General features: G+C 43.2%; 1 protein-coding gene across 1 annotated transcript in view; it reads left to right on the top strand.

Moving 5' to 3' along the window:
• The first annotated feature begins 312 nt into the window (after positions 1 to 312).
• SLC45A2 (solute carrier family 45 member 2) overlaps positions 313 to 25,787 on the top strand; it is a 293,633-nt gene continuing 268,158 nt past the window's right edge. Inside the window, exon 1 of the mRNA XM_082243204.1 lies at positions 313 to 828. Coding sequence (XP_082099330.1) covers positions 360 to 828 — 469 coding nt within the window. The 5' untranslated portion in view covers positions 313 to 359. The remainder of the gene's footprint in view (positions 829 to 25,787) is intronic.

Genomic DNA, 25,787 nt, shown 5'->3' with positions numbered 1-25,787 from the left:
TATTTAAACAGATGGTTTAATACTCCAAGTTGCAATTTACAGAATTATGGCTAAAAACAGCAATCCCCAATCACATCTGTAATTGCAGTTTTATTGAATCCAAAGGAATGTGTCTTCATCTTGTGATGGCCGGGCTCCCTGTGAATGAACAGTTTGTAGATGTAGAGTAGGAACCCTGGGGAAGTGAAATAGTTTTCAGATTAAGACGTTCACATGATTATTTTTTTCTTTCCTCTCACTAACTTGTGATCTTTCAGCTATGAAAGGACTCCAGTCACGCCTCTTTTAAAAGCTGGAGTAAAAGTTTGATCCTCCTCCACAACTAATTGGAATCAGGAATCAGCAGTCCCTGGGCTAACATGACCCTTTCCAAAGATGTGGAGGTTCAGCAACCTCCATCTGAAATTGGCAGCGTGAGCTTCTGTCCATCTACGAAGGACATGGAGTATACCTCTACCACCAGCAGCAGTAGCAGCAGCAGCCTTGAGCAGATGGATGGGGGGGTCTTTCAGCTTGTGGAACCCCCTCGAAGGTCCACAGGCAGGCTGATCATGCACAGCATGGTCATGTTTGGGAGAGAGTTTTGTTACGCCGTGGAAGCGGCCTTTGTGACCCCGGTTTTGCTCAGTGTGGGCCTCCCTAGGAGTTTGTACAGTTTTGTTTGGCTCATTAGCCCCATTCTGGGGTTCGTTCTTCAGCCTGTGGTGGGCTCTGCTAGTGACCACTGTCGCTCCCCCTGGGGGAGGCGAAGACCCTATATTCTCGCTTTGGGGATTATGATGGTTCTGGGGATGACTTTATATCTTAATGGAGACACAGTCATATCTGGTAAGTAAAGCCCTTCTGTTATTTATTTTTTACTTTATTTGTATAAATTTTATTATATGATGCTACAGCAACACATGTGACTTTTTTAGTAGCTCGGTTGCAATACTAAAGCTGACCATGCACTGTTCCAAGTTTGCCCATTTTCTGATGAACCAGCAAAAAATTGTCTAGTGGGTGGCGTTTTCTGCCACTTCCAGCCCAACGTCTTTAAATTTAAAAAGTGGGGCCAAAATATTGTTGAATGGACCGCAGCTGCTTCCAATAAGAAGCAGTCACTGTTCTGGTATTGGTATTCTAAAAGTAGCCATACAGAATACAATAAGACCAGTCAAAGGTTTACCAATCTGGGCTGTATAGCAATCCAATCAGATTTTTATATATATATATATATATATATATATATATATATATATATATATATATATATATATATATATATATATATATATATATATTTTTTTTTATTATATAAAAAATACTATATATATTATTATTATTATTATTATTATTATTATATTTTTTTTTTTTGTCCATTTAACCAAAATCTAAAGCTGGATACATACTATACAATTTTCTTTAGATTTATATATAAAATGAGGTAAAACTCAAACACTTTCAATTTGTATACAGTCAGGCAGGCCCTTGCACTACATAGTTTGAAGGTAAATCTAAAGGAAATCTAACAACAAAAGTTGTATAGTGTGTATCCAACCTAAGACTGTATGCCCAAATTAGGGCCTTGTCCACATAGGATCCAAAATACCTGTGCTGCTTTTAGTATGTAGGCTGCCTTTACAAACGTCTGCTTCTGAAAATCCAAATTGCCTGTTTAGTCATTCTGATCAAAGAACTTCCAAATATATGTCATTGGCCTAGAATAAGTATGCAGACCAGGAGTTCTAACTTGCTGTATGTGATTCTGCAGCCATAACTCTGGAAGTAATAAAGCCAGCCAGGCAACTAGCATTTTCAGAGTTTGGTCAGCAATGGCTGGCCCCACTGTTCTCGTAGAGCTTGTACGTATTGGCTTCAGCTTGTATGCAATGTATGCAAAAACATTTTTACAAAGCTTTCGGCAGCTTTGCTGATGCCTTAAAACACCATTTATTATCCAATTTGTTATACATGGATCTTAATAGGAGTGCTAATTATCCCTTTAAACCAGCTGCTAGCAGCTTTTAGTAGGCTTCAGCTCTTGCTAAAGCTAGTGGAAAGCATGGCAGCAGTTCTTCTAAAGTGACAATCAGCATTTTCCTTTTAAGATCTGTTAAACATCCCCAAACTGGAGCCTTCAACAGAGCTTGCCCTTTGCAAAAAAAACAAACAACAAAAAAACAAACAAAAACCATTTGTAAAAAGTTTGCTGTACATGTTGTAGATGTCCTAAGCTGGCCATACATTATACAATTTTCAAACCTAAACCCTTTCATTTGTATGCAATCAGGCAGGCCCTTGTACTACATCGTTGAATATAAATCTAAAGAAAATTACGGTAAATAAGACTAATTAAATTATGAATTAAATTATAAATATATTAATACATAATAAATAATAATATATAAATTAAATTATAATTCAACTATGTACGGCCAGCCTAAAGCCCCGTACACACGCAACAAGTTGTGTTCTATTGGTTGGAATGTGCCTAGACTGCACACAAATTTTCTCGGCCAACAAAATTCTACTTCAGAAGTGATGTCATGTGCTGGTTTGCTTTCTTTGTGTTCTTTTGTCTTTGAGCATGCCCAGACTTGCTCATCAGATTTTTCCCTGTCAAAATCTGTACTGACTGACGGAAAATCGGCCGTTATGTTGACGGCCAACAAAAATTTTATAGCCTGCACACCAGATTTTTTTCGGCCGAAAAGTCGGAGTTGGTTGTCGGAAGCATCATACTAACAAGCCGAAAATCGGCAGATCGGACGTCGGCTGAAAATTCCCTGCCAATTTTCAACGTGTGTACGAGGCTTTAGGCTATTTTTTTGTTCATTAATTCTTTTGTTGCTAACGAACAGTTACAGGCCCATAGCAGTATACACGATTTAAAGGACCAAGTTATTCTAAAACAAGGAGTTTATGTATTCACACCCCCGTCTAATTTTTCATAGTTTTCAGTTGTGCCTGTTCTTGAAGCCTGTAGCTTGAAAAGTACATGAGCTTCTTTTGAGCTACAAGCTTTAAGCACTTTTTTGCCAATAGACGTCAATGGTAATGCTGCTGCGCTTTTTTTTTTTTTTTTCCCCATCTTTGTTTGTCTGAAGCATGTTTGAATCCACTTACTGTTGACTGACTCACTACTTCTGCTGGAAGAGTGCTCAAAAACTTAAAAAAAAAAAAAAAAAACTTGTAAAAGCAAGCAAAGATGCAAAGACATTTGAATGCAGCCTTAAATTCAGTTAACATTTGACAAATCTTTTGGGATTTCTTGTAGCCGTTAACCACCTCAGCCCTGAAAGGTTTTAACCGCCTTTATGACCAGGCCACTTTTTGCGATGCAGCACTGCGCTGCTTTAACTGTGTAACACAGTACCCAAATAAAATCGATGTCCTTTTTTTATTTTTTTCCCCCACAAATAGAGCTTCCTTTTGGTGGTATTTGTTCATCTCTGCGAGATTTTTTTATTTTTTTTTTTTTTTTTATATATACAAAAAAACCCGACAATTTTGAAGAAAAAAACAATATTTTTTACTTTCTGCTAGAAAAAAAAATTCAATAAAATAATGTTAATCAAATTTCAGGCCATTCATCAATTTAGGCCAATATGTATTCTGCTACATGTTTTTGGTAACAAAAAAAAAAAAAATCCCAATAAGCGTATATTGATTGGTTTGCACAAAAATGATAGCCACTACAAACTATAGGATAGATTTATCGGCTTTTTTTTATTTTAATTTTTTTTATTGTTCTTACTAGAAATGGTGGCGATCAGTTATATATATATATTTATTTTATTTTTGACCTACGACATTGCGGTGGACAATTTTGACACAAAGTGACACTTTTTGGGGACCAGTAACACCAATCTAGTGCTAAAAAAACACATTGTATAAATGACAGGGAAGGGCGATAAAAGGGTTAAGTGTGCTCCTTGGAAGTGCTTTCAAACTGTGGAGGAAATGCTGCTTAAGCCCCGTACACACGTACCGATTGTCGGCCGACCGTTCGGCCGTCTTTTGTCCGGTGCTGTTTTGTTGGTTGAAAAGTGCTCAAGACTGCACACGAATTTTGTCGGCCAACAACAACCAACTTCAGAAGTGATGTCATGTGATGGTCTACTTTTCGTGTGTTTTTTCTTCTGTGAGCATGCCCAGTCTTGATCATCGCATTTTTGTCGGCCGAAATCTGTACTGACTGACGAACAATCAGCCGTTCTTTGTTGGCCAACAAAAATTTTATAGCCTGCACACCTGATTTTGTTCGGGCGAAAAGTCGCAGTCGGTTTTAGGAAGCATCATACTAACAAGCCGATAATCGGCCGATCGGACGTTGGCCGACAATTTACGGCCAACAATCGGTGCGTGTGTACGGGCCTTTAGAAACACACAAGATCTCCATTGTCCTCCCTCAAAGAACAGCAGTCTGCCTTGTTTACATAGGAAGACCACCGTTCTGCTTCTCCAGAGAACGACCGCGGGTGGTCGGCGGCCATTGTGGTCAACAGACCTGCTGATTTGCTCTGGCTGTGTTCAATCACACCGGGAGCGGGTTGCCAGCGGTGCGGATGTGCCCCAGACCTTGTGCACAAAATCACATTTGGGTACGTAATTTCGCACAGCCGGGTCGCCCTGCTGAAGAATATATGCAGTAGGCTTCAGGTTTGGGATGTTAAATGTACATCTTAATATTAGTACTGGTTGTCTTAAAAAAGTGTCAGCCTGCGAGAAGCTTGTTGAAAGTCCGCTAGCTGCTTGTCTAATGTGACAGCATTTTAGCAAATGCAGCACTGTGCAAAAGTTTTGGGCAGGTGTGGGAAAATGCTGTAAATTAAGAATTCTTGCAGTTTAAAAAATAAATTAAGAATTCTTTCAGAAATAAAGTGTTAGTTTATTTATTTTTTATCAATGAACAAAATATAAAGTAAATGAACAGAAGAGAAATCCAAATCCAATATTTGGTGTAAGCACCCTTTTGCCTTAAAAAAAGCATCAATTCTTCTAGGTACACTTAGTTTTTTGAAGGAACTTGGCAGATAGGTTGTTCCAAACATCTTGGAGAACTGATCACAGATCTCCTGTGGATGTTGGCTGTCTCAAATCCTTCTATCTCTTCATGTAATCCCAGACAGACTCTATGATGTTGAGATCAGGGCTTTGTGGGAGCCAAACCATCACTTTCAGGACTCCATGTTGTTCTTTATACTGAGCATAGTTATTATTGACATTGACTGCATGTTTTGGGGTCATTGACCTGCTGCAGAATACATTTGGGGCCAATCGCATGCCTCTGTGATGGTATGGCATGATGGATGCCTATCTTGCCTGTATTTCTCAGCATAGAGGATACCATTGATCCTGATCAAATCTCCAACATCCATTTGTAGAAATGCAGCTCCAAACTTGCAAGGAACCTTCTCCATGCTTCACTGTAGCCTGCAGACACTCATTATTGTACCGCTCTCCAGACCTTTGGTGAACAAACTGCCTCCTGCTACAGCCAAATATTTCACATTTTGACTCGCCAGTCCACAGCACCTGCTGCCATTTTTCTGCACCCCAGTTCCTATGTTTTCAGTTTTCATGCATAGTTGTGTTGCTTGGCCTTGTTTCCACATAGGAGGTATGGCTTTTTGGCCGCATTTCTTCCATTAAGACCACTTCTGGTCAGTCTTCTCAGGGCAGTAGAATTGGGGGGGGGGGGGGGGTAAATGGTTCCCACTGGTTTCTGCCAATTTTGTGTTGACAGCACTGCTGGACATCTTCCGATGTCAAAGGGGGGGAAGTAAGCATGATTTTTCTCTTCTGCTGCATTGTTTCCTTGGCGGACCACTGCATCTACAGTCCTCAACGCTACCTGATCAATGGTGTCCTCCATGATAAGAAATACAGGCAGATACTTATCCATCATACCTTACCATCAGGGAGGTGCACGATCGGCCCCAAATGTATTCGAGAACGTGACCTAGAAGTGATACACAGCTGTGTATGTTAACCAAGTATGCTTGGAAATCTCTGAAGAAGCTTGCATTCACATAAGCAGGCGAAATGTGTCAAAAGTAGTCCATTTCCACTGAGGTCCTGGACTCTAGCTTGACCCCTTGAAACCCCCCCCCCCCCCCCCCCCCTTCGTGGATGTGAGATTTCCAAGCATACTTGGTAAACATACACAGCTGGAGACGACCTGACTCGGATTGAGCTGACTATAATTGACGCCTGAATATGTTAGCGTGATCCTGAAATCCTACACCTGGCTAATCTAGATGCACACCTGTGTCAGCTGCCGCCCCATGGTTTGGGAGTAGCCGGACTGGAGATTAGGGATGATCGAACGGTTCGGGTCGACCATCGGTTCGACCCGAACATTGGCTGTTTGAGGTTCGGCCGAATTTAGAACTTTTTGCTGAAAAAGTTTGGAAATCGGCAACCAGAACCGACCAAAATGCAATGGGTCAGGAAGTGGGCTTTAAAAGCCAGTGATTGGACCAGAACCATTAGTAAAAGCCAATTGAGGGGGCAGGAGAATGCTAGGAATGTGATTGGAGTGACTAGGGGGTCCCTAGGCCAATCATTAGTGAATACACCCCCCCCAGTATATAAGATAGCCCCGGCAAATTCCTAGCATTGTAATACAGGGACATGGAAGATGGTGGAAGCAGTTCTGTTAAATTTGCTTCAAAAGTGTCATTTAGCATTTATTAGTGTGAGGAAAGGGATATCTAGTGTAGTTAAGAGTACTCTTTTACACTTTAGTTAGATGCAAAAAATTAGTTTCTGTAGGGAAAGTGTTACGTGCCAGGGTGACCGTAATGTAGTGTAGGGTGAACTGACTCTGACTGCTATGGCAGGGTGACCAAACCCTTCCATATCAGGGTGACCGCTATAGAGAAAAGATCGTTTCTCTTATGTCACATTCAGATCACTGATATGGCTTCTCACCGGTCAGCTTGTTTTTTGGCTGCAGGCGTTTATAGGGATTTTTTGAGGACATGTTTGGAGTCAGGCATGACATCTGAACATGTGTATAGGGGGTATATATACACACCCATGTATGTATATATACACCTGCACATATATATAGGTGTGAAAGGATCAGAAATCTATACTTGCGCTAATTAAATAATTAACACCAATATGGCTCCACTCCTATCACACCTATATATGTGTAAGTGTAAAATACATATAAGTGTGTGTACATATATACCCCTATACAGAAGTTCAGATGTTTTGCCTGCCTCCAAAGAACCCAAAAAAACGCTAGTGCCAAAAAAAAAAAAAACGCCCAGGTGTGTTGTTGCAGGCATTTTTTGGGGGTTTTTGGAGGCAGGCAAAGCATCTGAACTTGTGTATAGTGGTGTGTGTATATATATATATATATATATATATATATATATATATATATATATATATATATATATATATATACACACACACACACTTGTATGTCCATCATTACCGGCACCAGACTATAGCCCTACTGGGCTATTAGCATCCATTTGGATGGTTGGCAGACACCTTTTTTCATCTGCCTAGGCTGATATTTTTTTTTCGGGTCACGTTAATCGTGCTCAACTTGACTGCACAACAGGATCATTCATTTTTTTCAATGCAACTGTATTATCATTACTTTTCTGCATGACCTAAATTATCCATGGCTGTGTCATCTTATCTCCGCTCTTCATTTTACCTCTATCTTTAATGTTCTGGCTTTGGAGATCGCTCTTTCACCTTCGCCTATGCAGGTTACTGCGTGGCAGTGGCGTATCGTGGGGGGTGCAGGGGGGGCCAGCCGCACCGGGCGCAACATCTGGGGGGAGCGCATCCGCAGTGTCACTCTGTCTGTCTGACTCTGACATACACAGTTCACACACTGTCTGCGGCTGTCTCCATCTTTAGGCTGGGAGATGTCCAGTGCAGCCGCCCTATGGATGAAAATGGCGGGTCGGGGCAGGGCTGGACTTTGCCTCACCTGTCCATTGGTGTAGGGTGGGGTGGCGTTGCATGCCAAGTCCCGCCTATGCCGCCTCTCTTCACTGCTCAGTCAGTTTAGCAGCGAGTGAGTCAGCAGCCTGCGCTGTCACAGAGTGGGTTTTTTTTTTCTAATCACCTGATTAGAGCCAGAGGCTCTAATTGGCTTAAAAAAAGGGTGGACCGGGGGCGCAGAGCAGTGTGCCCCGAGCCCACCCATTGTGTGACAATAGCGAATGAAAATTTGCTATTGTCACACGGATCCTCCTCCTGGCCAATCAGGAAGCGGGTCCGAGACCTGCTTCCTGATTGGCCGAAAGGCGATGGCATGCCATTGGCCGAGGAGGAGGCGGGAGGACTCGGAGATGCAGGGAACTGAGGAAAAGCCGCCACTGCAGGTAAGTCTCTCTGCATTGAAGGGGGCACGCTGGTCCATCTGCATTGAAAGGGTGCACGATGATCTCTCTATAAATTGAAGGGGGACACGCCGGTAATTCTGCATTGAAAGTGGGCACGCTGGTCATTCTGCATTGAAAGGGGGCACGCCGGTCATTCTGCATTGAAAGGGGGCAATGTTTGTTTTCATAACAAACAATACATGTGCTTAGGGGGTAAGGTTTTTCTTTAACTAATCTAGTGGAAGATACTTGAGTGCTAAAATCCCACGGGTTAGGGGGCGCAAATTACTTGCCTTGCCCCGGGTGCTGACAATCCACGCTACGCCACTGCTGCGTGGTATTAATTTTACATTGCTGTTCATGGGGGTCCAGTGGAAATTAAGTACACATCGTGCTTAGGTGCAACTGTATATGATCCATGCTGTCCTGGCCCTGCTCTGCAACCTTATCTGAACTCACCGCCAAAACAGCGGTAGTAGTAGATGCCAAGTACCGCGACATGATGATTGCACCTTTTTACTGTCACATATATGAAGTCTGGACTCTAGACAACATCGTCATTGTTTTAATACTCAGTGTTTTTGGTGGAGTCAGTATTCCATGTATATCATGATCTGATTTATTGGATGTGTTTTCAATCAATAAAATTAACTTTGGTTACATTACTTGGACTATACAGGTACCTTCCTTCTTCCTTATTATTATTTATTTTTTTCTTTTTATAGGTTTTCCCATAGTGGTTTTTTGTGTTTTTTCTTTTTTTTTTTTTGCTTGTACTATTGACACTGGTACATTGATCCACATCTTAAACAGACGAGCTAATGCACCAGTTTGGTGGTCTACTATTGCCATCTTAGCCCCTCACTTAACCAATGTTGGCTGTGCTCCATTCGTTTTTAGTTGTTTGCATTTAAAAATGTACCCTGGTAGCCAAGAGCTTAAATACCTGTTGATTGTCCCTTGAAGGTTCAGGCGCTTCCTGTTGTTGGGTGACAACGGTCCATCTCTATTTCCCAATGGCTCTTCTAGTTGTCACCCTGTTATGTGCCCTTCCAGTGGAGACTACAACCAGTCATACTGAAGCACAATGTTCTGCTGTTGCCCTCAGTAAGCCCACCCTGAGAAATGACATGCAACTACCCCTGGAGCACATACATGTAGTTAGGAAGTGGCTGAAGGAGATCAGCGGTACTTAGAAGTATTAAAAAAAAAAAAAGTAAAAACCTTTTTTTTTTTTTTTAAAGGGTAGAAAAAAGACAATTGTTTATGATACACTGTGCAGAAGCAAACTAAATGTCACCCAGTTAGGATTTCCATCTACTCAAATGGGTTCTGTACAGGAACTAGAGCAAAATCTGACCTTTTCTTCCCCAGAGCACACAAAGATGCATTACAATGCATGCTGAAGGTGACTGTAGCCATATTAGTGCACATACAACTACCTAAGGAAGATGATTGCTTCACACCCATGAGAGACATCCTTTCTTATAACCAGACCATTCTATGGAAAACAAAAAAGTCCTGGCTCTTAAAAAAAACTTGTGAAAGGAAACTGTATAAATAATATGAGGTAGCGGACTTTTACTGTACTGTTTTTTTTCTTCCTTTAACCAAAAACCATGGTCTTTGCAGATTTCTTTCTTAACATTTTGGTACACCTTTTTAGGTATCGGTACTGCTTGGACCAAAGGTGGTTGAAACCCCCAAAATATTGTCCTGAAAATTTAAAGCAGATCTAAACTCAAGAATAAAAATGCAATATATTGCAGCTTATCAATCCTTTGATTTTGATTTCTGTTTTTTAGTTTTATTTCCTTTTATTTCTTTTCTTACCTGGTGATCCGGCCAGTAACACTCCTTGTCTTAGGGTGGCTCCTCTATCTATATGAAGAATCAATGGAGACACCCTTATCCCTCATCTATAGAGGGTATTGTTAGATGGACTAGTAGATTTAGATGGACTTTATATACAGTAGTGGCGCTTTTCCACTGCATGGAACCGTAACGGTTCGGCACACTTTTGTGCTTTTCCACTGCTGGTATCGCATGGTATAGGGTCGGATCGGTTCGGTACGGTACGGTATAGGTTTGCTTTTCCACTGCATGGAACCGAACGGTACGGTACGGTACGGCTCTGAAAAAAACAGTACCTACTCGATTGTGGTTCCAACAGGTACCAAACTGGTACCATATCCCACAATCCTTTGCATGCAGTCACTTCTAGCCACTGATTGGTCAGAGAATGCCACCCACCCCGTTGTTATCCCACCCACTTAACTTTAGTACTACTTTAGTGGAAAAGCAAACCTATACCGTACCGTACCGAACCGTTCCGACACTATACGTTGCGGTACCAGCAGTGGAAAAGCAAACCAGGCCAAGCAGGGCCGAGTAGAGCCGAGCCGGTACTAGCCGGTACTTGCAGTGGAAAAGTGCCATAGGTGATTCTTCTTTTTTCTTATTTCTTTCTTCTTTCTTCTTTCTTCTTTCTTTCTTCTTTCTTCATTTTTCTTCTTTTTTGGGGGAATTAGAGCAAATAGATTTTGGGGGGTTTTCTTGTGTTTGGGATAAAGGTTTTAAGTAAATAAAAGTTGATCATCATAAGCCCTGTCAGTGGTAAATGGTTTGGCTGCTCAATAGCTTGCTCTGTTAAAGGAAATTGAAGCCCTGGTTCACACTGATGTGATGCAGGAAAAGCACAAGATTCGCTGCATATCCCAACATCGCACTGCAAAGCCATCTCAGGGCGTCCATGCGATCTGCTGCATGCGTCAATCGTGAATTAACGACGCCCCAATACAGATTGCAAAACGTAGTGGGATTGCCAGAATCGCATCGCATAGATGTGAACATCCATGCAATGCAATTCAAGTGCAGGGGGGATTGGAGGTCCTACACCATTTTGGTGTGGATGCGATGTGATTTGAGCCATACAAAATGTATGGCTTAAATCCCACACGAGGTGCAATTCACATGCGGTATTCGTCGCATGCACCAGTGTGAACCCAGGCTTCAAGAAGTAGAAGGAAAAAAAATAAAACCTTTAATTGCCAGATTACCAGGTAAAAACTAAAAAAAGAAAACGAATGCAGCCACCAAATCCAAGAATTGGTAAGCTGCAATGAATTTTTGTTTTGGGTTTACATGCATTTTAATAGTCTCAATCAAATTTACACACACGAATGATGGAATCAGAGCAGGAATCTATGTATTTAGTTTCCGTACCAAGCGGGTTTGGCTCTACTCTCTTTTAGTAAAACCACCATTCGCCCTCTGTGAATTCTGTATACTTGTGTAGCACTACCCCGTGGGGACTGCTGGATATCAACTCGGGCTCCCTGGTTACCAGCACGCGGTTTTAGCAAACAGTTCCTACATTCCTCTTGGCTCTTCACTGCAATAAACAGTCCAGGGGTATTGGGTTTTGTTTTGTTTCCTAATTGAGATAGGAGAAGGGAATAGTGGGATACTCCAATTTTAACTATTCACAATATCTGAGGACTTCTATCTTCGCAACTTCACTTGTAGATATGGAACAGCCAGGCTGTTAATCCATCCTGCCACTTTAGATAAATAGCGTTAAGTCTCTTGCTTTCTTTATCATCTCTCACAAGCCAACTTGGTGAACAATCTCTTGTCTTCAGGACACCTCTCTCTGCTGACACCCATCCACTGACTATCCTATAAGCAGGGGTGGCCCCCCCTCCCCTCAGGTCAGGCCCCTGGACACGAGTTCCTGTACTCACGATACTGTAGAAACAGGATCTCCAGTGTCTCCCCTCTCAGTCAGCTTCCCTGGACCTCCTGGGTTTAGCTCCGGTCCACCACTCCTCCGACCCTCAGAAAGATCTCCTGAGACTACATGGCACCTCTACAGAGGAGTAGGCAGCCGTCCCCTCCCTCCGGAACTCCCCTCTCCAACGAAAGACCCCAAGCACATGTGCTCCTGGCTTTTATAGAGTATCCCAGCATGCACCAAGATGACCTGCCCTCTGCCAATCATCAGGACTGTATCAAAGCCTATGCACCCTTTTCGTCAGGTTTTTTGCCACTGTCCAACATACCTCTCTATTGGACCAGCGTGAAACACTCTCTAGACCGAATGAATCACATCCTGAGCACAATGAGCAGATCTCACCAACAGATCCTGCTCTCTGGTAGGCAGAGAACAATATAGATTTACCTGCAGCCCCTCTGGTAAGCAGACAGAGCTCAAAATGATACTTTCTCTCTAGCACCTACCTAGGAGGGTGCTACACTTGGTACAGCTTGTATTAAAATTTTGTTTTTAGAACTGATATTTAAAACGATTAGCAAAGAGATGATATAAAAAAAAATTGCGTTTTGATGTATATTTGCGTCATGATGCGATTCCACGGTAACGTCATGATGCAAATTTGCATCATGACAGGACATGCGTGATAATGTAAATGCGGAAATAACATGGGGGAAAACCCTGTAACTAGAGGGAAGAAGGGGGAGGCCACCATTTTGATTCAAACCATGTGGGGATAGTTTGCCTCCCCCCATATTCCTTTATCTTTTGACACTTATGTAGCACCCTCCTGGGTAGGTGCGGAAAAGTATATGTGTGGCCCTGTCTGCTTATCAGGGGGGCCTGATCAGTAAGTTAGGCTGTCATGTGTTTCCAGGTGTAGTCTATTGAGTCTGGGGAGTCTCCACACTGTATCCAAGGAGGGCTCTTGTTGGATGGTGGAGGAAACCTGGCCAATAGCGCACCAGGGTTTATAGCTGTCCCAGTGGGCGGAGTTTGCCGCAATGCACTCTGGGATTGGGTATAAACCTGGCAGGAACATGTGACAGAGCGTCTTTGGCAGGAAGCATAGTCCCAAGAGGAGGCTGACAGCTGTCTCTCCTACTGTCAGAGGGAGTGAAGGTGTCCTGGGCAGTCGGCCGGAAGGACCGGAGGTTGAGCTGGGCTGCAGAAAGGGATACAGAGTGTTGCTGACCAAGTGGAGCTGCTGGGCAGAAGTTTCCAGGAGAAACCGTGTTGTGAGTACTCAAAACTACCCAGGGGTCTGCCTGAGAAAGGAGGCCGATCCAGGAGCCAGCTAACCGGTAGTTTTGGCATAGAAAGGGGGTGCCAAGTGTTTAAGCCCTGAAGATAAGGGAGTGAAAGGGGGCACCAGTGTGGGCCCTGAAGTGTTTAGCAGTGCAGCAAAAGCATACGAGTAGCTACCTCAGGAAGGAGTACCTAAGGCAGCTAAGAGAGGATTTCTGTAGTTGAAGCTCAGTTACAAGAATAGTTCAGCGTTAACCGGCATCTGGCCAGCGTTAACCAGTGTCAAGTCAGCTTTGGCGGGCATTCAGCCAGCGTCAAACAGTACTTCTTAACAACTTCAGCCCCGGAGGATTTGGCTGCCCAAAGACCAGAGCCTATTTTGCGATTCGGCACTGCGTGACTTTAACGGACAATTGCGCGGTCGTGCGACGCTGTACCCAAATGAAATTGACGTGCTTTCTTTTGGTGCTATTTGATCACCTGTGCGATATTATTTTTTCAAAAAAAAAAAAAAAAAAATTTCACTTTTTTTTTTTTTTTTTATATGAAATTCCCCCAAAAAAATGTAAAAATCAAATTTTTTTTTTTTTTTTTTTAACATTTTAGGCCAATTTTGTTTTCTGCTACATATTTTTGGTAAAATTTGCAATAAGCGTATTTTGATTGGTTTGCGCAAAAGTTATTGCGCTTGCGTTATTGCGTTTACATTAACTAAGGGAAAGATTTGTCATTTTTATTGCTTTTTGTTTTTTGGCGGCGATCTGCGTTTTTTTTTTTTTTTTTTTCGGGACTGCGACATTGTGATGGACAGATCGGACCCTTGACTGACATTTTTTACACTTTTGGGGGTACCAGTGACATTACTACAGTAGTCAGTGCTATACATATGCACTGTTACTGTAAAAATGACACTGGCAGGGAAGGGGTTAACTTCATTAAAGATGCAGGGGTTAAATGTGTCCCTAGGGGCGTGCTTCTAACTGTAGAGGTGTGGCTTTTCATGTAACCACAGAGACATACGATCCTACATAGCAGGATCGTATGATCTCTGCTGTTAAACTAGGGAGAATGACAGGCGGCTTTGTGTACATCAGCCGCCTGCCTTTCTCCCTCTCCACCGGGAGATCGCGAGTGACCGGCGGACATCGGACCCGCCGGTCACACGCGTGGGGATGCAGGGGAATGAGCGGGGGTGGAAGAGTGCCTCCGGCAGCGCGCACTCGGTCCCTACAGGCTCCTGGGCTAGCGACGTAGTACTATGTCCCTTTGCCCAGGAGGGGCTGACCGCCGCAGTAAAATGTACTTGCGGCGGTCGGCAAGTGGTTAAGTGTCTCCACCAAATTGTGCATAGTTGAGTTAAAGGAGTATCCCACTCATCCCATCTCCCATCCAAGTTCCTAAATAAATCAAAAACCCAAAGTTACTGGACTGGTCATTGTCTCAGTGCTCACACTTGGAGAATGTGCTTAAATGTGCTGCTGTTAGCGGTAACCTAGGGGGACCCATATCCAGCAAAACGGCTGGGAATTGTGCTACACTTACTTTTGTGCATTTATTTTTCACTCCTGACGAAGCCTATTTACTAAGCAAAACATATAGAGTTTTCATTTTTTTGGGAGCACTATTATGATTTGGGGTACTGCATGGTTTGTGGGGAGGATGTTTCTTTAGGGTTGGCAGGCTTTACCAGTGCTAATAGCATTTTCGTTTTTTGATGAGGCAGGCTTGATCAGCTTTTCTAGCCTTCAGAATCAGACTAGGCAGGACAACATTTGTCAGTCTAATTGTTAGCCAGCCATATTACTTTGAGAGCAGTAGATATTTGGGAGGCTTGACGAGCAAGAGTAGCCAGCCAATTTAATAGTGTGTAGCTATCCAGATTCTGACAGGCTATATTCTCTGAGATAATCTTGACAAGCGTGCTTATGAGAGAGCGATTCCCTATGAGGCAGGCAGGTTTGAACAGCTTTTCTAGCCTTCAGGTTTAGACCAGGCTGGTAAAATTTGCTGCTTCAAATGTCAGACAGCCATTAAGCTTTGTGAGTAGTGAACACACAGATACTAGCTCCAGTGGATAGCTTTGCTACAAGAGAAGATATTTAGGAGAGATCTGAGTCAGAGAGATCGAGCCTTACAGCTTTTAGAATGACTTGATGAGTAAGAGGAGCAAGCCTAACTAGTGGTGCACGGATACCTAGATTTTTATAGACCATCTTGTCTAGACAGGCACAATTTTTTTCAAACCAAAAAACCCACCCTCCCTTTTTGTACATATATACAGTCCAGACAACCTTTTATAGGAATGAATAAGTTATATTTTAAATACCTTTTGGTTTATGGTGTATAAAGGAACGCACCCTTCTTAAAGTGTCAGTGTCCCGACTGTCCGCCACAAAATCGCAGTCCCACTAGAAGTCACTGATCACCGCCATTCCTACCGTAGTAAAAAAAAAATAATAAACAAAAAAAAAAATACCATAGTTTGTAGACGGTATTACTTTTGCGTAAAACCAATCTATACGCTTATTTGCATTTTTCTTTTTTCCCAAAAACATGCAGCACAATACATATTGGCCTAAATTGATGATGAAGACTTTTATGTAGCACCCTACAGGTAGGTGCTAGGTAAAGGTATAGTGGGCCTTGTCTGCCTAACAGCAGGGCTGTGATTTATTAGTCAGGGTTTCATGGTTTCCAGATGTGCCTGCTGAAGGGGGAGTCTCCCCACTGGCTCCTGTGAGAGGCTTCTCCTAGGACGGTGGAGGAAACCCGATCAGGGGACACATCCAGGCTTGTAACTACCCCAGAAGGCAGATTGTGCTGCAAAGGATTCTGGGAGTGGGTGTAAGTTTGGGGGTGGCACATGACACAATGTCTTTGGCGGGAGCAGAGTCCCAGGATAGAGAGTGCGGCTGTCTCTCCTCCTGTCTGAGGAAGGTGGATGTCTCTGGGTGCCGCCTGAGAATCCAGAGAGTTTTGAGCTAAGCTGAGGGGATCTGGTGTGCCGAGAACCTGCAGAGAGAGAGAGAGAGAGAGAGAGAGGGGTCCAGTCCCAGGAAAGCCTACACAGGTTGTGAGTACTGCGGATTAACCCTGGGGGTCTGCCAGAGTCAGAGGGGACCACTCTGGAAGAGGTTCTGGGATCCAGTGCCATCTAGCTGAAAGGGGATACCTAGGTTGAGGAGTTACAGAGGGAGGGGGGTGCCTAGACAGTGAACCCCCGAAGAGTTCAAGTATAAAGGGGGCACCTACTAATGGGCCCTGAGTTGTACAGTGTGTGCCAGTTGGAATATACAGTTTGACAGGATTCTACAACATGCTACCTTAAGCCAAAGCAAGGCAGGGGGGGAAGTATTCAGTGACTTGTTGCAGTATAACAGTGTCGTCGGTTCTACAATTTCACAGTCCTGGATCTTCTGGATTACAAGTCGAGGATTCAGCACTTCTATTAAGTTAGAGTGTTCTCAGAGATAGTGGGCGTTGGCTGGCGCTGGCTGGTATTTTTTCCTTAACAAAGTCCCAAGTGTACATAGTTGAAGCCTAAAGGAGAATCCTACTCATTCCCTTCTCCCATCCACTTTTAACTAAAATAAAACAATCAAACAAAGATGCCGTAGTGGTTCATGTCTCAGTCTTCACACCCAGGGCCGCAGCTCACAAGGGCTGGAAAGGTAACCAGTAACAATGGCAGACCCACATCAGGCCACAGGCCTGGAAAACCTGCTATATATAAATATAATTTTTTTTTTTTTAATTTAATGTGTTTTATAGCCAAAGGTAAAAAATATAGATTTTTTTTTTTTTTTGTTTTATAGCGCAAAAAATGTAAAATTCATTGGTGATTAAATACCACCAAAAGAAATCTCTATTTGTGGGGAAAAAAAATTACAATTTGTGTACAGTGTACCGTGCAATTGCCAGTTAAATTAATGCAGTGCTGTATCGCAAAATAATGGCATGGTCATGAAGGGGGGTAAATGTTAGTCAACTAACCACAGAAACCATATTGGAAAGATATGGAAGAGAAAGTGATAAGTGAACTTGTGTGCTATTCAGTTGGTTGAATACTTATGTTAATAAATGAAAATAAATTTGCATTAAGTCCCATCCAAAAATGTTTAAAAATATAGCTGCCAACTCCTATAGTGTCACCACATCAACAATAATTCATTTATAAATAGAGTGATCCATATAGCAGTGATCTATATATATATATATATATAATGTGATATATAATAAACACTGTAACTTATAAATTCAAACAAAAAAAGATAATGCAAGCATATTATAGTGAATGTCAAATATCCACAATAAATTGGTGTTGCAAAAAACATAAGTGAATACAGTTCTTTGGTAGAATAATAGAATAATTTAAGTATTGCTTCCAAAAGAATCCCAGTGTGAGCAATCTAAGTTCAGTGCTCAATCTTAGAATTGAAACAAACTCCTTCCTGTTTTAGTGAGGTACGGCTCTGGAGGAATGAGAACTGGAGGCACAACAGACAGCAGCATTGACTAAACAATAATGACCAACTGAATTTGCATTGTGAATGAGCAGAGGTGAAAAGTGTTTAAATCTTTTACACATCTGCACTTTGCTATATTTCCTTAGAATGCTCTAAGGAAATATAGCAAAAGTACACACTTTCACCTCTGCTTATTCACAATACAGATTCACAGTTTGGCTGATAATGCTGCTGTCTGTTGTCTCCTTCCTCCAGAGCAGTGTTTCACTAATACAGGAAGTGTGTACATCCAACACTTCTCTTCTTATTACATGTGCAATGATATATACCCTACAGAGATTGTTTCGGAAGTTGATGCACGTTACCTTTTGGATTGAAGGCAAGCAGCCATTGCACACAGTGGTGGAGTTTTTCACTTTTTGGATTGAGCCCTGGACTTTGATTGCTCACACTGGGATTCTTTTGGATGCACTACTTAATTATTCCACCAAAGAACTGTATTCATTGTGTTCACTTATGCTTTTGCACTGGACTTTTGCAACACCAATTTATTGTGGATGTTTGATACTTCCTATTATATGCTTGCATTATCTTTTTTTTCTTTTTTTTTTTTGGAATTTGTTAGTGTGGTTTGTTATATTTCACTGTTTATATAGGGATCACTGCTAGATTAAGCGCCGCTCCATTTATATATTAAAAGTTGCAAGGATAAATGCTATAGTATCCTTAACATTTATCTTTTTTTTTTTTTCCTGACCTCCAAGGCTTTAGCATTATTCTTTGCCAAATTGCAGGTCATGTGATCGCCCTAGTTTACTGAGCGATCCACAGGCCTGCTGGTTGTTTGAAATCCTTTTCATGAATTGGAAACTCCTCAGCTCGTACAGTACAAAAGTTTGTTTATTTTCTTTAAGTAAAGTAAATCCTAACCAAACAGAGCAAAACAGAAAGGTTTCACGCATGTGTGTCTTCAGAGTTGTAGATGTCCTTTTCTCATCTCTCTGAAGAACGCCTAACATAGTACTACATGTTATACTGTATGTAAAAATGACATCCACAAAAATTATGTCCCAAGAAGGTAGTATTACAAAATCTAAAAGTAACACCCACTCTTGCATATATGGTTTGAATCTATAGTAAGACACATAGTAACTCCTCAACATACTGACATAGGAACTCTGAATCGAAATACATAGCAAAATTGCTTCTCTGTCCTTCACAAAGACATATTGAAGTAACCTTCAAAACTAACATATTACATTATAACATTCAAATGTATTTCAGAGACTTTTATAATTTAAAATATTAAACACTAAATCTCTAACAATTCCCCCTCAATGCACTACAATCAACTAATAAAAGTGCATTCATCTTAAATAAAAAATGTCTCTGATCATCAACGATTTCGGCATGAAAAAAAAAAAGGGTCCTTTTAAGGCCATTGGGAGGAAGCGACGTATGATGTCACTCCGGTCCTCCATACTTATAGTCGAGTGGGGGCCATCTTGACCTCACTCGACTTCCTGGATCGTGTTCCCCGCTACAGATGGCTTCGGTAAGCGGGGAAAAACTACCGGGAAGTGGCAGAAGGGGGGGGGGGGGAGAGAAACGCCTCTTCCGCCGCCAATAAAAATGATCCCGCAGCGAATCTGCCACTAGGATCACTTTTATGTGAAAGCAGACCGCCTGCCTTGTAGGAAAATACCGGAGTTATGGCAGCTAACATCAAAGTACCAACGTAAAACTGCGGCGGGCGGTCCGGAAGTGGTTAATATGTTTTTCTGTAAAATTAAGAAACCTAGATGTAACAACTATAATGTAATCTAAACTAGTATCATTATTAGATGTTGCTGTGATATCAATCTTCCAAGAAACTACTAAACTAACAAAGGTTGTGTAGGAGAAAGTATCACATTTCAATGTTAACATGGGGTCACCTATTTTTCCTTCCATCTTGTCGCTACCGTCAAGATTTATACAGCAGATTTTACACATAATCCCATAACTGTACAATTCATTCTATTTGAATAAGCAAAACAGTGTGTTTTAAAATATTTTCAAACTCTTAACACTCATATTCTCCTATATCAAACAATTCATAAAAAATTCATTATATGAGAATCGCATTCCAACTCCCCCTCTTATAATGATCGAACGATAAGAATGTCTCTTATGAAACAAGTCCATATGAGGAAAACGTTGACGTCCATCCAAAAAATGATAGTTCTTGATAACACAATTAGAAAGGAAGTAATGATGAAGGCAAAAACAAAAAAATAGTGACAAATAAAAGTTTCGTTGTGCTTGTCTCATGGTCCATAGAAGAATTCAAAATCCAAAAAAACTTAGAACGAAAGACCTATCAAGGAGAGAAAATGAAAAACTGTATCAAATTCTTATAAAAAAATGTATGTTTTCCTTCAGTAATTTTCATTGATCAAGAGGGACCATTCTAGGCTCCTCGTTCTTTCTGCATTGTTTATCCATTCTTCGAAATGAAATATAGTCCCAATTAACTTAACAAAAGAACCTTCACAATTGGCATCTCAAGTACCATCAGATCTAGAATTCTCAACCATAACTTGAGCTCCTGGAATACATTTCTTGACCTACTCGCAAGTATAAATCTTATATTTATACCTAGCAAGGGTCTAGCCATATTTGTGCAGCAAACTTCTGAAGTTCCTGTACCTGTTGTTGCAATGTTTGCAACCACACTTCTTTGTATACAACAGATTGTAAATAACAAAGTATGCTATTCTCAGAAGATATAAGAATAGACATTCTTCGTCCTGTCTTCAACTCAAAAAGTGACAAACCGAGGGGCGTGGCTACCGCGCGGCTGATGGCAGCGCTGTGAATCGGCTCCGCGAGGCTACCCGGGATAATCGCCGCAACTAGGGCTTCCACGGCACCAGTAACCGGCCACCCACCTCTGGGAACCCCCGCTGTACTCCCCCGCGATGACCAAGAAGAAGGAGGCGGGCAGCTTAATAAACTGTCCGGCTTCTTCATCTCCCAGAGCCCTGGTCTCCGCCAAGATGGCGGCGGAGCCGCACACAAGCCACACGCTGGCAAGCAAGGGACAGGGCCGCTGGCGAAACTACCTTCTCTCCCGCCAGTCTCCCCGCACCGACGCATGATCGCCAACCCAGACAGTGGGCAGTCCTCGTGGGTCACCATCCTCGCCATCACCATCGTCACGGAGCCCTGTGAAAACTAAACAGAGGAGGGACTCCCCGCCATCTTTGCTGCCTGATACAGGTATGGACACTGCATTGCCTCATCCAACATTGCCTTCCTCACAACTATCTGCTGACCCCTTCCACACCTATCCCACTGGGGGGACCCCCATTACAGAATCTAGTATGAAGGAAATGTTGTTTTCTCTGCGGGCCTCTATGCAGGCTGACATACATTTGCAGACGCAGCAACTCACCGCAGAAATCTCATCATTGGGCTCCAGAATAGATCTGGTTGAACAATCAGTGAGCACACACGCCGACTCCATAAATTCTGTCATTGATCGCCTGAACACTCAAACGGATGAGATTTCCTGGCTAAAGAATAAGGTGGCAGACCTGGAGGATCGCTCCAGGCGTAACAATATTAAGCTGCGGGGAATCTCGGAGTCAGTCTCGCCTGATCACCTTCTACAGCATGTCACCTCTCTATTCAAGCTACTGGTGCCCTCGGCTTCTGAAGCTGATCTCCTTATTGACAGGATCCATCGCCTGCCTAAGCCTTCCTTCTTAGCGAGCGATCTGCCCAGGGATGTATTGTTGAGGATCCATTTTTTCCACATTAAGGACAGGATTATGCTGGCCTCCAGACAGAATCCTCACCTACCGGAGCCTTACGGCGCTGTGCAGCTCCTGCCTGACCTATCCAAACATACGTTGCAAGCCAGGCGCAACCTCTCAACTATCACCAAAGCCCTGCGCAACCACCAAATACAACATAAATGGAGATACCCAGCTACACTGTTAGTGACTCACAATGGTTCTACATCTACTCTGAAGTCTTTGGATGATGGCATTGCACTGCTCAGGAGATGGAATATACTGCCCGTGGACCAACCTCCTGCCCCAGATTTCCCTCCTCTGCGACCAGTGGAACCGGAGTGGCAAGTTGCCTCCCGCAAAAGGGCCTCCAGGCCTTCCTCGAAGCAAGCTAGCCCTAACCACCGTTAACAGACTCAGCTCAAGATCCCGGCCTCCGAAAGATGTTCTCTCCTTTCCTCTGGCCCTCCTTTGGATTTTCTGCGGGTCCTCCCGTGCCCGGACTGCTGAGACAGTCCTATTTTTATCTTTGCTGTCTTTTTTCTGTCTTCCTTTGCTATCTTATGTTTCTCTCAGCTACAACAGGAACTCTGACTATTCCAGCTCCTTTGGGCGCTTACCTCAATGTTGGCTACCTTGGTACCTACGACTACGGTTGCGACTTAATGGAAATCCGTAATGACCATTAAACTGTTATCTATTAATGCTAATGGCCTGAACCACCCGGCTAAGAGGAGGTCCTTGTGGGATGAGGCAACTAAGCATAGAGCGGACGTACTTGCGGTACAGGAGACCCACTTTAGGGCAGACAGTACACCTAAATGTACGCATCGGGACTTCCCTCAGGTTCTTCTTGCCTCCAGTACTGAGAAGAAAAGAGGTGTTCTGCTGGCGTTTTGATCTTCACTTGCGGTACGCATACTTCATTCAGTGTCTGATCCAGATGGCAGATATCTCATTGTGATCTGTGAACTCAATGGACTTCCGATTACCCTGGTTAATGTTTATGCCCCGAATTCCCACCAGCTCCGTTTTCTGCGGAGACTATTCAAACAGGTATCTAAACTTCGAGTGGGGCATTTAACGTTGTGTGGTGATTTCAATGCTGTTGTCGATCCTGGGTTGGACTCCTCTGCGTCTCCCCAGGGCCGACAACAGTCCTTGGGTGGAATTCTGCATGCTGAACATTTGTATGATGTCTGGCGGTGCCATCATGCCGTTGAGCGCAACTATTCCTTTTTTTCCGCCAGACACCATTCGTATTCCCGCATTGATTTATTTATTACTGACATGTTTCTTTTGAATAAGTCATCCTCCTCCACGGTTGAGGACATCACGTGGTCAGACCACGCTGCGGTGACCTTGACCTTGGAGGAGAACGCTAGGAGTTCTGGCTCCTATGTTTGGAGATGTGATGCTCGGGTGTTACAGGATGGGCAGTGTCAGGCTCATGTGCTTAAACAGCTCAGGGAGTTTTTGGACATAAACGCGTCCTCGGTCTCCGATCCATGGGTGCTGTGGGGTGCACTGAAAGCCTACCTCCGGGGGGTGTGCATCCAGCAGCAGGCGCGGCTTCGGAGACGGAGAACGGAAAAGGTATCTTCTATCACGCAAAAAATCCACGAATTGGATGCAGTGAACAAACTCAATCCTACTACTGATATGTCTCTAGCAATCATTAAACTTAGACAAGAGCTAAGACTCCTCTTAATAGAACAATCGGATGCACTCTTTCGCTGTCTAAAACAAAAATACTATAGCCAGGCAAACAAAGCCGGTAAGTTCTTGGCCCAACAGGTCAAACGCAGACAGGCGAAATCTAGAATCCCCTACTTGCTGGACCCTTCTACGGGTACGAAAATTAGTCACCTGAAAGCGATTGCGGATGAGTTTGCAGAGTTCTATGGAGCCCTGTACAATCTCCATGGTAACCCTTCCGAACATCAACCGCGGCAGGAGGATATTGACCGCTTCTTGGCGGCGGTGTCTCTCCCGTCCCTATCGGACCAGCAACTACAATCACTGAATACACCAATCACCTTGACGGAAATTCAATCCACCATCTCATCCCTGCCAAAAGGCAAATCTCCGGGCCCAGATGGCTTCACCAACGAATTTTACCAAATTTTTCATCAACATCTTACCCCCACGATGTCAGAGGTTTATAATAAAGCCATGCAAACCTCTTCTATGCCTGCAGAGATGCTCAACGCCCACATAGTAACATTGCCTAAACCAGGTAAAGACCCTACGACACCAGCGAATTTTCGTCCCATTTCCCTTCTAAATTCGGACGCTAAAATATATGCCCGCGTTTTGTCCAAACGCATTCAGTCTGTGCTACCCGCCTTGATTCATAGGGACCAAATGGGATTTACACCAGGCAGACAAACATCTGATGCCACGAGAAGGCTGCTAGGCATATCACATCTAGCACACTCCATGAAAACCCCCCTCTATTTTCCTAACCCTTGACGCAGAAAAGGCCTTCGATCGGGTACATTGGGGATATATGCGAGCCACTTTGCTAAAGTTCGGATTCACGGGCCCCATACTCTTAGCTATCATGGCTCTGTACTCCTCCCCATCGGCGCAAGTGTATAGCTCTGGTACACTCTCTAAGCACTTTGTCATTTCGAATGGCACTAGGCAGGGTTGCCCCTTATCTCCCACTATCTTCAACCTAGTTATCGAACCCCTGGCGGAGACCATCCGCTCAAATCCCCTTATTCAGGGTTTCCGACTGCCATCCTACCACCATAAGATCAACTTATTTGCTGATGACATCATCTTGATGCTTACTCACCCAGAAAGCTCGTTGCCAGCAGCGTATGCCACGCTCCAATCATTTAGCAAAGTTTCGTTCTATAAGCTGAATGCGTCAAAGTCCACAGTTTTAAACATTGGGGTCCCGGCACAAACCCAATCCGCCCTCCAACTGACCATACCGATACCGTGGTCCATCGACAGCATCCACTATTTAGGCATAGACTTACCGGCCGACCCTTCCAAATTGCTTAGAATCAACGTACACAGACTGACAGCGAAGATTGCTAACGACTTGTCTCATCTCCAACATCCACATCTGTCCTGGAGTGGTAGAGTAGCCTCGTACAAAATGTTTATCCTACCTCAATTGTTCCGTGCGCTCCCTATCCCCTTCCCGGCCACACATCTAACCAAATTCTCTAAACAAATGGCAGCCTATATCTGGAGCGGTAAGAGGCCTCGGTGCGCTCTTTCGATCCTAATTAGAAAAAAACAATACGGTGGGGCATGTGTTCCCGACATACCTACTTATTATAGAGCTACGATTTCTTGTCAAATCACCCTCTTCGGCAGCTTCTCATTGACGGTAAGGTGTGGGACCTCCTCACTACCCCATTACCCAAGCACCCTAAGCTCTCGTGCTATTACGACATCTTGTTGGATAATACCTCCTTTCACAAGATCACCCACATGTTTAAATGGGATAGGGACTTAGGAGTTACACATCCTATTTCCCACTGGCAGAAAGCGTTGCATGCGATTTACCGATTTACACATTGTGCAAATCATTGGGATATGACTTTGAAAATACTGAACCGATGGTATTATACACCTTACCGCCTAGCAGGGTTTTCAGCCTCATACTCCCAACTGTGCTGGCGAAATTGCTCCCAGGTGGGGACCCTAGTTCATGTATTGTGGTCCTGCCCATCACTAACCAGCTATTGGAACAATGTTTTCTCTTACATATCCACTTACACAGGCTGCATACTGTCTCCATCACCGGCCCTGGCTTTGCTAAACTTAGGGATACATGACGTTCCTACTCAGTACAGGGCATGGGTCACTCATGTTTTCCTGGCAGCTAGGACTGTCGTTTTACGCAAATGGAGGAGCTTGGAAGCTCCAAACCTCAGCGAGGTTGTTCTGTTATTTGAAAAACAATTATCAATATGAAAAAGTTATTGCAACTAACAGCATGCAGCTAAAAACCTTTATGATAAGTGGTGTTTTTGGGCCTTAGCATGATCTCTCTTGATAGCATAATCTCTCTTATTAGAAACTCTCATTTATGTATTAATCTACGGTTGCCAAATCGTACTTTTTTTAGTTGTCGAATGTGTAGTTCTGGGACGGACTTTGCTACATGTACTTTATATATCTCCTGTTCCGTTGTTGG

The sequence above is a fragment of the Pelophylax lessonae genome, assembly GCF_965119305.1.
Source record: "Pelophylax lessonae genome assembly, chromosome: 1".
Classification (NCBI taxonomy): domain Eukaryota; kingdom Metazoa; phylum Chordata; class Amphibia; order Anura; family Ranidae; genus Pelophylax; species Pelophylax lessonae.
The sequence above is the reverse complement of the archived record's forward strand: the minus strand, read 5'-3'. Positions and strand labels throughout refer to the sequence as shown.